Source organism: Tachypleus tridentatus, chromosome 10 (genome assembly GCF_004210375.1).
Source record: "Tachypleus tridentatus isolate NWPU-2018 chromosome 10, ASM421037v1, whole genome shotgun sequence".
NCBI lineage: Eukaryota > Metazoa > Arthropoda > Merostomata > Xiphosura > Limulidae > Tachypleus > Tachypleus tridentatus.
The window spans coordinates 183,399,422-183,414,116 of NC_134834.1; the positions used below are offsets into that span (position 1 = coordinate 183,399,422).

Genomic DNA, 14,695 nt, shown 5'->3' on the forward strand with positions numbered 1-14,695 from the left:
TTATGAAAAACAAGTTCAAAACATTTTTAAATAGTAATAATATGTATATATATAAATAATGTATAATAATTAAAATGTGGCTGTGTATTACAAAATACAAGTCCACTAAAACACAGCCAAAACAGGAAAACTAAAGGTCAGCTTTATATTACTGGATATGTAACATAGGTGAATGTGCATTGACTCAATGCAAGTTACATAATGTTAGCTACACGTGACTGGAAGGTCAATATGATAAAAAAATAAATATATAGTGCTATGAGACTTAAACAACTATGACTAAACACTTATATTTTCATGTTATAATATGTAATCATTCAAGCATGAAAAAGCATAATTTATATTTTTCCTAATTTTTTTTTTTTTTTTTTATGATGGTTACGAGGTTCCTTAAGCAACAGACGCCACATAGTTAAAGTACAAAAAATATCAAAATATAAAGTTTTACTGAAAACAAACATTTGAAATGTACTTAAGAGGTTTTAAAGATTACATAAATAATGTTCGAGATTTTTGAGACGAAAAGTAGATTTTTTTTAAATGTAACATGAAATCAATTTGTACTCACACTAGTAATGAAACAAACTATTTTCACAAATTAATCTTCAGTATAAATATTCCATTAAAAGTTCTGATTTTTTGTATACAAAATATTTGTAATGTTTACTAAACACATACCAAATATTGTGGAGATACACATGTTGTATCAAATGTTATAGTGCATAAATGTAATGTGCAAATTTGTAGACAAACTTGTGTATATTATACTGATCCCATAAGGAAAGGGTTAATCTAAAGCAAGTAATTCAACAGATAATCTAAAAAATACTAGCTACTACCTTATTCAAACATTGCACGATATGAGCCATGTCTATCCACGGTTGACCATCTTCCATCACCTGGTGGAACACGTAATCTCGAAACAACTTCAACATGTAGCGATCTCCAGTCTCAGCCCAGGTAGGATCCATATGAAACCTAAGTACAAGTTAATGTAGTGGTTTGTATTTAAAAATCAGACAGTACTGAAAAAATGTGTAAACCTTTCATACTAATTATTCAAAATGTCATAGATCTATAGAAAGTAGGAACTAAGGAGCATTGGTCTACAACAGATAAACAGTACTTAAAAGAATGATTACCTGAACTGTGAGTAAAAGTTAAGACACTGTTTCTCAAATGTTTAATCTAGGCTTTACTATGGATTGGGACCACATCCCACTAAGTAGTCAAAGTAATTGGTAAAGCCAAACATGAGATGATGTTGCATGTAAAAAAAACAACATACATTATACCTTCACATGAAGCCTATATTAAACAACTGTTAAACAGCTACTGATATTTTACTCACAATGTAAGAATAGTAATTTATCTGTCATGCTCAACTGTGTAAAAACATACTTGTGTGTGTGTGTGTGTGTGTGTGTGTGTGTGTGTGTGTGTGTGTGTGTCAAAAGGGGTGATTTTACTGCTTATTGTTCACAAGCTAAATAAAACAGTCATGTAATGCTTTACATGTACATGAAAAAATCATGTGTATTTGTATTTAGTTCGAAATCAATGTTCCTTCTGTTGCCGTTGAATTAACAGTAATTGTAATCAGTGACTGTTGAATAAAAATTAAAATGTACATGAAAAAATCATGTGTATTTGTATTTAGTTCGAAATCAATGTTCCTTCTGTTGCCGTTGAATTAACAGTAATTGTAATCAGTGACTGTTGAATAAAAATTAAAATGTACATGAAAAAATCATGTGTATTTGTATTTAGTTCGAAATCAATGTTCCTTCTGTTGCCGTTGAATTAACAGTAATTGTAATCAGTGACTGTTGAATAAAAATTAATATTTCCAGATTCTTGAATTGTACAAGTGAATATTTTGACTACTGGGTAATAATATCACTCAATATTCCTCTAGGTTAGAAAAAAGAAATTCCTTATTGAGCCAGTAATCCACAAAAGATTGTAAGATGTCATACTCGGGTCTTTCATTGATGGCTCCGAGTTTCATAAGCAATCGAACTAACCTCCCATTTTCGACCTCCTGTGGAATAGAGAGAAAAATAAGTTTTACGCATTTTTTATTACAGAAACAAATATTATTATAGTGTTTAGTTTCTGGAATTAGAAAAAAAGAATTTCAAAACATTGGTCTATTATTTTCTACAGGAAAATCACACTAGTGTCTGTGCAAAAATGTTAAGTAAAAATAAATCAGTTTTATCTGTATGAAAAAAACAATAAATAGAAATATCACATGCATTAATCACTTACTGTTGACCAAAAATAAAGTCAACTTTAAATAAACTCTAGAATATTGGTAACCTCAACAATACAACATACAATATTACTTATATGTCCAGTTCTTACAAATATTAATATATTTTAATATTTGTTTTGAAATATACATACTCCAGCAAGCTCATTTTCAAGCATGTCACTTCTCATTTGTACGGCATCAAGTTGTGAATAAAATCTGGCCCCAATCATTGGCATGATTTCATTGATGCTACATGTATGATTTTGACTCGACAGCAGGTACCTGAGGAATATTTTTTTTTCATGCTTGAATCATTTCATCGATTCTACGTGTTTAAGAAAATTCACAATTTCATTGATACTACAACCATGATTTTGACTTGACAGAAGGCACTAGTAAAACATTGTTCCTTGTCTAAATCACTATACAAGTATAAAACTACCACTGCTATAATATTTTTGATAAAATAAAAATACACTAAACAAAAACTGCTCAATAGATACATCACACAAAAATTACACAAAGATCAAAATAACAACTACGTACGTGCAGAAGCACAAAAATATTGTTAACAATATATATTTATTTTTATTCCATTATCATGTTAATAGATAATTACATACACTGCTGCAATGTAGTTAAAAACCGAACATATTATACAAGTTTATAATTCCACTCATCTTTATGTTTAAAATGATATTACAAGTAACTCTACTGAAAGCATGCTTCAACTTCTCTAAATGGTTTTCCTGAGAAACATTTATTCTGGAGTTATCCCATATGTTTCAGTAGTAAATAAGGTCAAAAAACAGCTAAAAATATGATATAAAAGAATTATTAAAAACACACAAATCTTTCTCTGGCATTAACCGAGCATCAACATCAACATTTCTTCTAGTATAAAAGTTCATTGTACATGAACTCAGATGTTATTGTACAACAGTACTTATCACAGGATACAAACATATTTTACAACTACTAAAACTGGTTTACATTAAGTAATGAACCACTAGTTGTTTAGGAATACTTTACAAAATGTCACTACTGCCACTACACTATTTGTTTGTTCTTGAAACTGATATAATTCTTAACAATATAAATTTGACTATGCACTGTTAACCAGTATTCCCATTTACTGTTCCACAATAAAACACTTGAAAATTAAGTAGGATAAATGGCAGTAAAATAAATATTTGAAATGTTTTAGGTATTTCCATCTGATAATATATAAAATGCCTAAAATGACTTGAAAACAACAGCTCTCAAATTCTAAGCGTGTAAAACACAGATTACATAAATGTGAAAAAAATATTTCTTTCTCTTAGTGGTCTAAACAGCTTTACCATCTCAACATTTAAACATTATGCAACAATATAAAGTTACAGCAACTGTCAACTCATAGGTATTAAACTATAACTGGTCTATTGACAGTATAATTATATCAACTGTGTGTCATAAGTAAGTACCGAGTAACACAGGTTTATACAATGAATGTTGCTTAAAATTACATATCAATCAAACAGACCTGTAACAACATTAAATACATGATAAAAATTACTGAACTTAAGTAAAACTAATTCATTATGGGTAAGACAGCCACTGATGCAACAACATATGTCCAAATTAGTTGTGACTCTGGTTCGACCCTTGAAATGGGAGGTAAATAATTCTTTTAAAACCCACACCTGTGGAAGTCTATATAGCCATGAACAATAATAAAAACAACAATCTATACAAACATCAGAAGATTTCTCAGGTCAGCAGAATAATTTCTAGAGACAAGTTCCATGGATGCTTGCAGATTTTCCTGTTGTACAGCTATTAATGAGCTGCAGGTTAGAGCCAACACAACCTTCCCAAAGGCCAGAAGATCTTCTTGCTAAAATTGATACAATTTAAATGATATGCATTAATGATATATTCACACACAAAGAAACATCATGAAAATGAATAATATAAATTTTAATGGTAAAGACAGAATTTTTTTCATCGTTCAGGATTAAATAATTACTTAGTGAATCTCTTCATGTCAAATGAATCAGAATACCTTTCATATACAATGTAGTGAATAACTAAATATATTACACTATTTGTACATAAACTTACAAACCAGTAAATTTAACAAGCTTTCTATTTCAACATAATTCCATGCAAATTTCATAATTATTTTTCCAGAGTAGCAGGAATTAAGATTGCTTGGGGCTCAAAAAGATCCCATATAATAGCAGGTTCATATAATAATAATATCACATGCATTCATTAACAACTTCTCAGCACATCACAGATGGATTTATAAAGAACAATAATTATTTAAAAAGTTGTATGTGAAGTTTTGCAACTTAGTTTTTACTAATAACCTAGGACAAAGCTATTCATAATAATAACATAATATTCTAATACACTTTTCAGTTCTTTGTGTTACTGTTATTTTAATAAAATTCATACTCTGTTCTGAAATAGTGTGATTTATTTACAGTCAACTAAGAATTAATTTATTGTATATACTGATACATCTACTTAAAGATGTCCTTTTCATTCTTTATACATTATACTTTATACATTAATTTATTGTATATTCCGATACATCTACTTAAAGATGTCCTTTTCATTCTTTATACATTATACTTTATACATTAATTTATTGTATATTCCAATACATCTACTTAAAGATGTCCTTTTCATTCTTTATACATTATACTTTATACATTAATTTATTGTATATTCCAATACATCTACTTAAAGATGTCCTTTTCATTCTTTATACATTATACTTTATACATTAATTTATTGTATATACTGATACATCTACTTAAAGATGTCCTTTTCATTCTTTATACATTATACTTTATACATTAATTTATTGTATATTCTGATACATCTACTTAAAGATGTCCTTTTCATTCTTTATACATTATACTTTATACATTAATTTATTGTATATTCTGATACATCTACTTAAAGATGTCCTTTTCATTCTTTATACATTATACTTTATACATTAATTTATTGTATATTCTGATACATCTACTTAAAGATGTCCTTTTCATTCTTTATACATTATACTTTATACATTAATTTATTGTATATTCTGATACATCTACTTAAAGATGTCCTTTTCATTCTTTATACTTTATACATTAATTTATTGTATATTCTGATACATCTACTTAAAGATGTCCTTTTCATTCTTTATACTTTATACATTAATTTATTGTATATTCTGATACATCTACTTAAAGATGTCCTTTTCATTCTTTATACTTTATACATTAATTTATTGTATATTCTGATACATCTACTTAAAGATGTCCTTTTCATTCTTTATACTTTATACATTAATTTATTGTATATTCTGATACATCTACTTAAAGATGTCCTTTTCATTCTTTATACTTTATACATTAATTTATTGTATATTCTGATACATCTACTTAAAGATGTCCTTTTCATTCTTTATACATTATACTTTATACATTAATTTATTGTATATTCTGATACATCTACTTAAAGATGTCCTTTTCATTCTTTATACATTATACTTTATACATTAATTTATTGTATATTCTGATACATCTACTTAAAGATGTCCTTTTCATTCTTTATACATTATACTTTATACATTAATTTATTGTATTCTTTATACTGTATATACTGATACATCTACTTAAAGATGTCCTTTTCATTCTTTATACTTTATACATTAATTTATTGTATATTCTGATACATCTACTTAAAGATGTCCTTTTCATTCTTTATACATTATACTTTATACATTAATTTATTGTATATTCTGATACATCTACTTAAAGATGTCCTTTTCATTCTTTATACACTTTTTCCATACTGATGCAACTACAATGAAGTTATTTCAACTCCTATTTACCATACTTATTAAGAGTTTATACAAGTTCTCGAGAATGAAAGTACAGCATGTTGCTATGTAGATATCATATATCAGATATGTTTTATCAACATGGTAACTGCATAAATCTAAAATCATCTAAATAAATGAAAGAAAGCTATTGAATGATATTATGTTGCTTACGTACAAGTTGAGGAAATATGAGTTATCTTTATATGACTGCACTGCAACCTATAAAACATTTGTTAACCCTTAAACAGCAGGAATGTTATAGATAGCAGCATCAGTTGAAGATGGCTGCCGTTTAAGGGTTAACAACAGCAGTACAAGTTATGTAGAAATCTAAAATTATTTTAGGAGCAAAAAGAGAGGCTTCAAAACATACAAATAACACATGGTACTGGGAAAACAACAAATGATTTCTGGCAAGTTTAGCTGAACTAATAAAAAACGTTCACTTGCCTGGAAGTGATGCATGTGAGCTTTAAAGTTTTGCTGACTGGCTTCATAACTGAGCACATCAAAAATTCCACAACAGTTGAGTTGTAACCTATTAAAAACAAACATAACAATAAAGTAAGCACTACTGTAAATTTTTCGAGCCTCTTGCTGTTTACCTACACATTGTGTGTACCACTAACAATATGTTTTATTGTTACCTCTAAGTGTAATAGTTTTATTAGGTTTATCACTTCAAAATGTGAAATACAATCAGATGTCTACTGAGCAGTTCCACCAAAAGAGCAAAAAAAACAAACTTTTGAAAATATTTACACACAACTTTAATAATTTCTACTGGTATATTTAGAATTATTAACAAAAATATTAAATAAACTGATCACTTTAAAATTATGTATTTTCATCAATCTTTAAAAAATCAAACTGTGAAATATTTGTTTTCACCACTGAAGATTAACACTAAAATAGAGTAGAATATCCTGCCTTATGATAATTGTGTTCTTAAATTATTTGTCAAATATTTCATATTTTGAGATCCTGCATCAATGGCTGCTTGGAAAACTCAGTTTTTAATGTTTCTGTGTAACAAAATTACAAACATCACAACTGAGAAATCCAATGTGGTTAAAAAAATATCAAACTTCCTTAAACTTCTGAGGATAGACAAAAACCATACACTTTGTGGAAATAAAACTATTACCATGGTCTGTCTGTTGTTAAGCACAAAAACACACGATGAGCTATCTGTGCTATGCCCACCACTGGTATCAAAATGCAGTTTTAAGTGTCATAACCCTTCAGACTTACTGCTCACTCAGTATTACCATGGTAAAGCCAAACAACTTAGATTCAATATACAGTGTTTTTGTCAACATCAAACCTGCAAGAATAGTTCTAATTTTAATCACATTGGTGGTCTTACTTTCAGTTATTTCCCTAGATTTAAAAGTTTATGATTTTTTTGCAAAAGTGCTGCTGGAACAATTAACCTAGTAGCAAACTTTAAGTTGTAAATGAAACATGCTTAAAGGGTCAGCTGAAATTCTAGTTTTCTGTAAAATGTCTCTTCCTTCTGTGAGACAGAAGGTCGGAGCAGTACAAAGAAAACTATTCAACATAACAAAACTGGCTGGGTAAAGAGCAAGAAGGGGATGATGAAGAAAAATTATATTAATCTGACTTGGCTAATTTTACCAAAGCTGGCTGCAAAGAAAAGGTTTTGTGTACGTGTGTGTGTGTGTTGTCCTATGATTATATTTCAGTGAAAAATAACAAATCACTAGTGAAAATGAATAATTTTCTCAAGCATAAAAATAATTCCAAAAATAGCAGTAAAACATTGCTTCCTCAAAGTGAATGTTTTCACATTCCTTCTTTATAAACATGTACATTAATTTACTCAAAATTACACAACAAACCTTGAGTAGTCAAAGCAAATATCTGTATTGTCAATAAGCATTAGAAACAAGTAAAAATCAAAACACTCACTGCTACATAATTTCTGGTACAAGATTTTAAAACATAAACATTCTAATGTATGTAATAAAACCTCACATTCTTATAATTACTGTTTTAAGAATCTTTAATGGCTGTAAAACACTGTGTAATCTACAAAAAAAATAAGTTAACTTAATCAGTCACATTTTATAAAACTGGGAAATAAATATTACAATTCAAATGATTCAACTCAAAATTTATATACATGTATCAGTCTTAGCAAAATAAACATTTTACAAACACACACACTAGACTGGTTTTAAATTATAAAATACACGTGTATTTATTTTAAAATCTTACTATGTTATCTTATTGAAAATTGTTTACTGCTATAACATTTAAAGTGTCATTTTATTTCTAATTAAAAATTTCTGAAAACCAATCAGAGTATGAACTAAATATTTTTTCTCTATCACTATAAACACGTTGAATTGAATTATGATACAAAAATATATACACAGAAAACATGAACTCGGAAAAGTCAAATACAAGAATCTAGAAATCATAAAATACCAACCTTCTGTATAACTAATGAAATACCAACCTGGACTTTCCCGTGATAAGAATCTTCGTAGGTTCAAATGTTCGACATGCTAAGCCAGCAGCATGAATTGTACGTAAAGCTGAGCTTAATTGTACGATGTAGGCCCATATCTGGCTTTCAGGCAGAAGGCCTGAATGTTGTCTCAGACTACCTATAGATCAGAATTTTAATACACATTTGTGTAATGTATACATACAGTGTCCAATTCAAGAAATTATATTGTTTAAAATGGTATGAGCAATTAAATCATGAAACAATCCTACTGTAACTGTTCACATATATAAATATATCATAATCATGAAATATAGTCCTACTGTAAATGTTCTCATACATAAATATATCAACTATCATCTGACTGATAAAGTTTCGGTCTATTTCCTCAAACTACTTGTTTTACACTAAATTTTTAACACTACTATAACTGGTTTTACTTTTAAAATTCTTAATTATTATATTTTGCAATTAAAAAGAGTATGAACTGTTATATTCTCATAATGCAAACCTCATTCTTTAGAACATATGAAACACTTCAAAATGTATAAAATAATAATTTACAACAGCTATTAATGAACAGTTTAAACTATACTAATAAAAGTAGATTCTGATTTTAAAACAGGCAAAGATAATAAAAAATATATACAATGAAATACTTTAAAGTAAAATGCAAAACTTCCTTCTATAACCATAGACGAGTGTCAGTAAATTACACATTTGCTTAAAAAAATGCAATTACTACAATCACCTTGGACAAGTTTTATAACCTAATGCCTTAAAAGACAGGCCAAGGTCTCCACCTTTGGTTAAAAGAAGTTTCCAAGGCTATATCACGCAAAAATAATCTCCACTAACACTTACTTGTCCTGGTAATAACATTGAATTGAAAGAATACTGATGCAAATGTACTGCATAAGTATGAGTGATAAGTAAAATAACAAGTTATCATACAGCTCTGTATGTTGTCTTGATAGTTAACTACTCAAATATGTTACTAACCCTAATTCAATTTTCAGAAAAAAAACAACAAAAAACAACACTCGCTACCCATACAATCTGCACATAAAGTACTGCAGGGATAGAAATGTTCTAAATTTTCAGCAGGACACATGTCCCGCTGACAGCGAAACTTGCCGGGCACCTAAAAATTGTCACCAGACATTACCGAAAACAAAATATCAAATAGAGACGATTATTATATAAAACAATCATTTTATTTATGGCACTGAAACATTATTTCAAAGCAAGTGGCAACAAGCCTTGTATCCATTAAAAATTACACATCAATCAAACTGGTAGATTTAGTCATCCAGCACTAAGACATCAGTTGATGTAGACTCAGTATCTCTATTGTTTCTATGTGTGCGAGTTCCATGTAGACCCGCAAATCGTCTGGTTTTTTTTTACTGTCCTTCCACCAGGATTCTACAGACTTGCACAGTAATTCTGTGCTTGCAAGATTACAGGTCTTATTCTTAGCTAATTTTATTGTCATCAAGCCATTAAGAAGATTATTTATTAGTTTGGGCTGCCAGTCATCCTTAATAACTGCCATCTGGGAAAATCCACATTCAGGTTCAGCAGATGACACAGAAATCACCTGCATGAGGCACACCAAGGCCAACACTGTTGATCCAGAGAAAGGTTTACCATCCTCAACAGTAATTTGACTTAGCATGTGGGCCCACAATCCACTTGCACTACTAGCCAGGAACTCATCTGATTTGGCAAGTCTTGTGGCTTTGAGCAGTGTCTCACGTAAGTCAGCTTGGCAAATATCAGCTGCAATGTTGAAACTCTTAGCTTCTAGCAGAGCACCAAAGTGTTCCAATAGTGTTTGGAGTTCTTTATGGCCATAAAATGACAATGCTTCCTTGCTTTTAGGCCAGTTGCTTGGTTCAAAAATGTGAAAGGCACCAATAAAATCCTTATCAAATTCTTCAAATCTCCCATTCAGATATGTGACAATTTTACCTATGAAGATGGCAGTTTCTTCAGCCATGGATTGAGCAACTGTCTCTTTTGAGGCACTTTTTGAGCCTCTGGCTCTTGTCTGACCACTAATAGCAATCACCTTTCCTCCATGTAACCACTTGCCAGTTTGTTCACATGTTGCGAACTCTTTAACAATTTTCTGGGATCTCTCAACATGATTCAGATTGCCCAGCTTCTCTTTGTAAACAGTAAGTTTGTCAGAAACAACATTCACAGTAGCAGAATTGTCTTGCATTTTGAGACTAAGAGATGTCAAAACAGGCAGAACTGCCAAGAATATGTCCATGTACAGGATGACTTAAAGGCTTGTCAAAGTACTGAAACTCCTGCAGCTTTCTGTCCATGTTCCCCTTTGAGAAACTGACTCCAGAGCACGCTCTTTGTAGGCAACCCACCAGGTTCCTGTCCTATTTGTTGGCTTTACCAGCTTCTTTGAGGCCAGCCCAGTTCTGTGGTGAATTGTCATAAAACTTCCATAGGTTTTCTAAAAAATGTTTGGATACTATGAAGGTAAGGGATGTCCTTGATGGTCTTCTTAATTGCAAGTTCCAATCTGTGACTAACACAGTGGATAAGGTTTTTGCACCTTCAATCTGTTGACAAGTCCTTTATTTGTGCCAAAATTGACAGCTGCCCCATCAGCTGTCAGGCATACGAGGTCTGTTCAAAAAATACGTGGACTGACGTCATAAAACAAAATGTACTTTATTTAGAAGTTACAGGTCTGGGACCCCTTCAAGTTACTCTCCTCCCCAACGCACACACTTATCCCAACGGTGTTTCCACTTGTTGAAACAGTCCTGGTACGCTTCTTTTGTAATGTCCTCCAGCTCCTTCGTCGCATTTGCCTTAATCTCGGGAATCGTCTCAAATCTTCTTCCTTTCAAGGGTCTTTTGAGTTTGGGGAACAAGAAAAAATCGCAAGGAGCAAGATCAGGTGAGTAGGGTGGGTGGGGAAGAACAGTGATCGAGTGTTTGGCCAAAAAACTCACGAGTTCTGAGAGCTGAATTTCGCAGCAACGTGGTGCATCTTCAATTTTTCGGTCAAAATCTCGTAACAAGATCCAACTGATATCCCACACTCTTCAGCAAGCTCCCTGACAGTCAGACGTCGATTTGTCTGTGCCAGGGTGTTGATTTTGTCGACGTGTGTGTCGTCAGTTGATGTGGAAGGACGTCCAGGACACTCATCATCTTCAATGGACTGTCGACCATCCTTAAAACGTTCATGCCACTTGAAACATGCCGTACGCTTCATAGCAACATCACCGTAAGCCGTGTTAAGCATAGCAAAAGTTTCAGTCGCAGAGTTTCCAAGTTTAACACAAAATTCCACAGCAAGTCGTTGCTCCTTCAGGTCATTCGTTCTGAAATCCACCAAACGAAAAAATCGCACTTCACTTAAAACCGCGTAGCTAATACAAAAATGAAGGTATCTTCAATCAAGAAATTGCGTCGTAATCAATTGATCTGTGTGAACCTAGCGACACCAAGAGGATTCTCCTGGAACCAACTGGAGCGACGCAATTCAAACAGTCCCCGTATTTTTTGAACAGCCCTCGTACAATTGATTCAAGCCAGTCGGGAAACTTGTCATATATGGACAATGCTGCAAGTACCAAAAATTAGTACCAGATATCAGTTACTTTCTGTAAAAAAAGTAAATTTGTACTTTGGAAAATTTAATTGCTCTTGTTATCTATTACGCTAGTTGTGTTACGTTAAGCTCCAAATCTGTCAGTGGTAAATACATGGTTCTTCTTGGTTTAAATCAATTGAAAAATGCTTGAGTTTTCACTGATGCATATTAATAATGGAATGACTATGTACCTGAATTAAAACACAAATGTACATGAAATATTGTCCATTTTAATTTTTCTTAATTAGGAATTCAGGATAAATCCAGAAAATTCTCATCCCAGGTAATTAAGAAACCTTTACCTGAACTTAGTGCCTGTAGCAAGTGTTCAGAATCAGCCTTCTCAAATGACTGCAGACACAGGAAGTGGGTTACCAGGTGACAGTCACTGTCCAAGTATCTTACATAGACTATCTCCTGCTCAATGTTGGCAGTGTCTGTTGAGCTGTCAGTCATAATGCCAAAGAATAATGAGGTGTGCAGACAAGATCTGACATTAATTCTAATTGTTTCTTCAATATACTTCATAAAGATAACTGCTTGTTTGTCATTGGCATAATGTTCTGTTAAGTTCATACCAAAGTTGTGCTCCTGCAGCAACAGAAGCTCTTGAAAAATTGCTCAATGGTTTGGCATTGGCATGACAGTTTTTGCTTTAACACTTGGGCCTGGGTCAACAAGCTTGGGTTTTTTCACTCGGGGCTCCATAGTATTGTCTTCTGATTCATTAGTCTTGCTCATGAAGTCAAATTGAAATAAATCGCGAGACTTTCCCGGTTTTTTACTATCAGACGTTATGGTCAGATCGTCGTGAATGTTTGGCAGTCACGTGACTATCGGGAAGGCACGGATAAGGCAACCTAAAAAGCGTATTTTGCGAGTGTTCACGACTGTTTTTTAAAATTTGCTTTTTTTTGTCTTAAATTTTGCAAGTTATTTTCCACTCATTATGGAATATACTTTTAAGCAAAATCTTTGAGCTGAGCATACATAGCTTTTGCCTCGCTTATTTTTGAGGGGACGATGTATTTGTGTCCTATATTTTAGGAATACGACCACCGGTCACAATGTCCAGTGATAGATGGGAAAGTGCCAGCCAAACTTGATTTTTAACAGACATGTCTGGCTTTAAATAGAAAATTTCGATCCCTGTACTGGATGAGCACCAACGAGACAGCACATGAATCACTAGTAATAATTTATAAATGACAAATTTAAGTATCCAAGACAAAAGAAATCCGAGAGAATAGTTAAATCAAAATCAGCAAGAATAATGATCTGCATATACACAAATACAAATCATTATATGAAACATAGGAAATCAATTTATCAACTTTCAATGTCACTCTGTTAAAAATATGGTGTCTTTTACTATAGTGGTGAGCTGAACACTCGGCTATAATTAGGTTGTTATAAGAAGAGTCGAAACCTATTTTAAATTAACCAAAAACCTACGGTGAACCCAGATCTTTTCCTAATGATTTTTTCTAACTGTATAATTACATTTAGACTTCATTTTTTAATACATGATGCCTTATTACACCTCGTGTACAGATCTAGTAAGAAATAATCCAAAAAAATGAAGAATATTCTAGTAAATACATTCATTTATCAATTTTAGAATGGAACTTTACAATACCACTTATGTTTTTTTAATATTTATCCACTCACATATACTTGGGTAAATTTTAAAGAGCACAAATATTTTCACAAGTGCACATTTTCTGAGAAACTACGCACTATAAAATCCCCCAAATAAACACTTTATAAAAAAAATAATTATGAATCTTGCTTATGAGACGTCTGCAATAAATGGTGTATATTGTTCAGTACATATATAACAGACTTTAAACACAAAATCTAATCATACAACATCATGTATAACAGACAGAATTTGTAGAAGGTGCTGCACTTGTTACAAAGGTTTTGCAATGTTAAAAATCAAAGAATAAAGTTGTTATGAAACCTCCAACATTATCAAAGTAGACAGTCAAACACATTTTGTAACATAATGGAAAAGTGAACTGATATAATATATAAAAAAAATGCACAAAACATTCAAATTAACAGGAAACTCGAATTAATTTCAGGAAAGTTGTTCAGTCAACTAAACATGGCTGAATTTGAAGGTGATTCTATGAAAAAAATTAAAAGCTTACTGTTAGTACTGTTTTAACATGATGTAAATAAATGCAACTTTAGAGAAAGGTTAAACTTCATGCACAATACATCAAGTCCTATTATAATGAAAATATTAAATGTGTTTCTGGAATTAAATAAATCATATGATGCAGTATCATATCACATACTATTAGATTAAATGAAAATTCTAAGGATAATAAGCATTTGATTAAAATGGTTTAAGTCTTATCAATATAATATAACAACAATTTTAAAAATATCAAATAACTTTAGTGATATGATTTTTTACAAGATCAGCCTTCA

General features: G+C 31.2%; 1 protein-coding gene across 8 annotated transcripts in view; it reads right to left on the reverse strand.

Moving 5' to 3' along the window:
- Positions 1-14,695, reverse strand: part of LOC143231077 (PAN2-PAN3 deadenylation complex subunit pan3-like) — a 54,888-nt gene that overhangs the window by 11,442 nt on the left and 28,751 nt on the right. For 7 of the 8 annotated variants that reach the window (XR_013016770.1, XR_013016769.1, XR_013016768.1 and 4 more), the window contains 6 exons: positions 8,623-8,773; positions 6,585-6,672; positions 4,000-4,139; positions 2,413-2,542; positions 1,980-2,044; positions 840-978 (listed from right to left, as the gene is read on the reverse strand). Coding sequence is in view for 5 of the 8 variants with exons in the window: in XM_076465614.1 (XP_076321729.1) it covers positions 840-978; positions 1,980-2,044; positions 2,413-2,542; positions 4,000-4,139; positions 6,585-6,672; positions 8,623-8,773 (713 nt within the window). In the remaining 3 variants the exon portion in view is untranslated. The remainder of the gene's footprint in view (positions 1-839; positions 979-1,979; positions 2,045-2,412; positions 2,543-3,999; positions 4,140-6,584; positions 6,673-8,622; positions 8,774-14,695) is intronic. The other variant, XM_076465615.1, reaches the window with a different exon arrangement.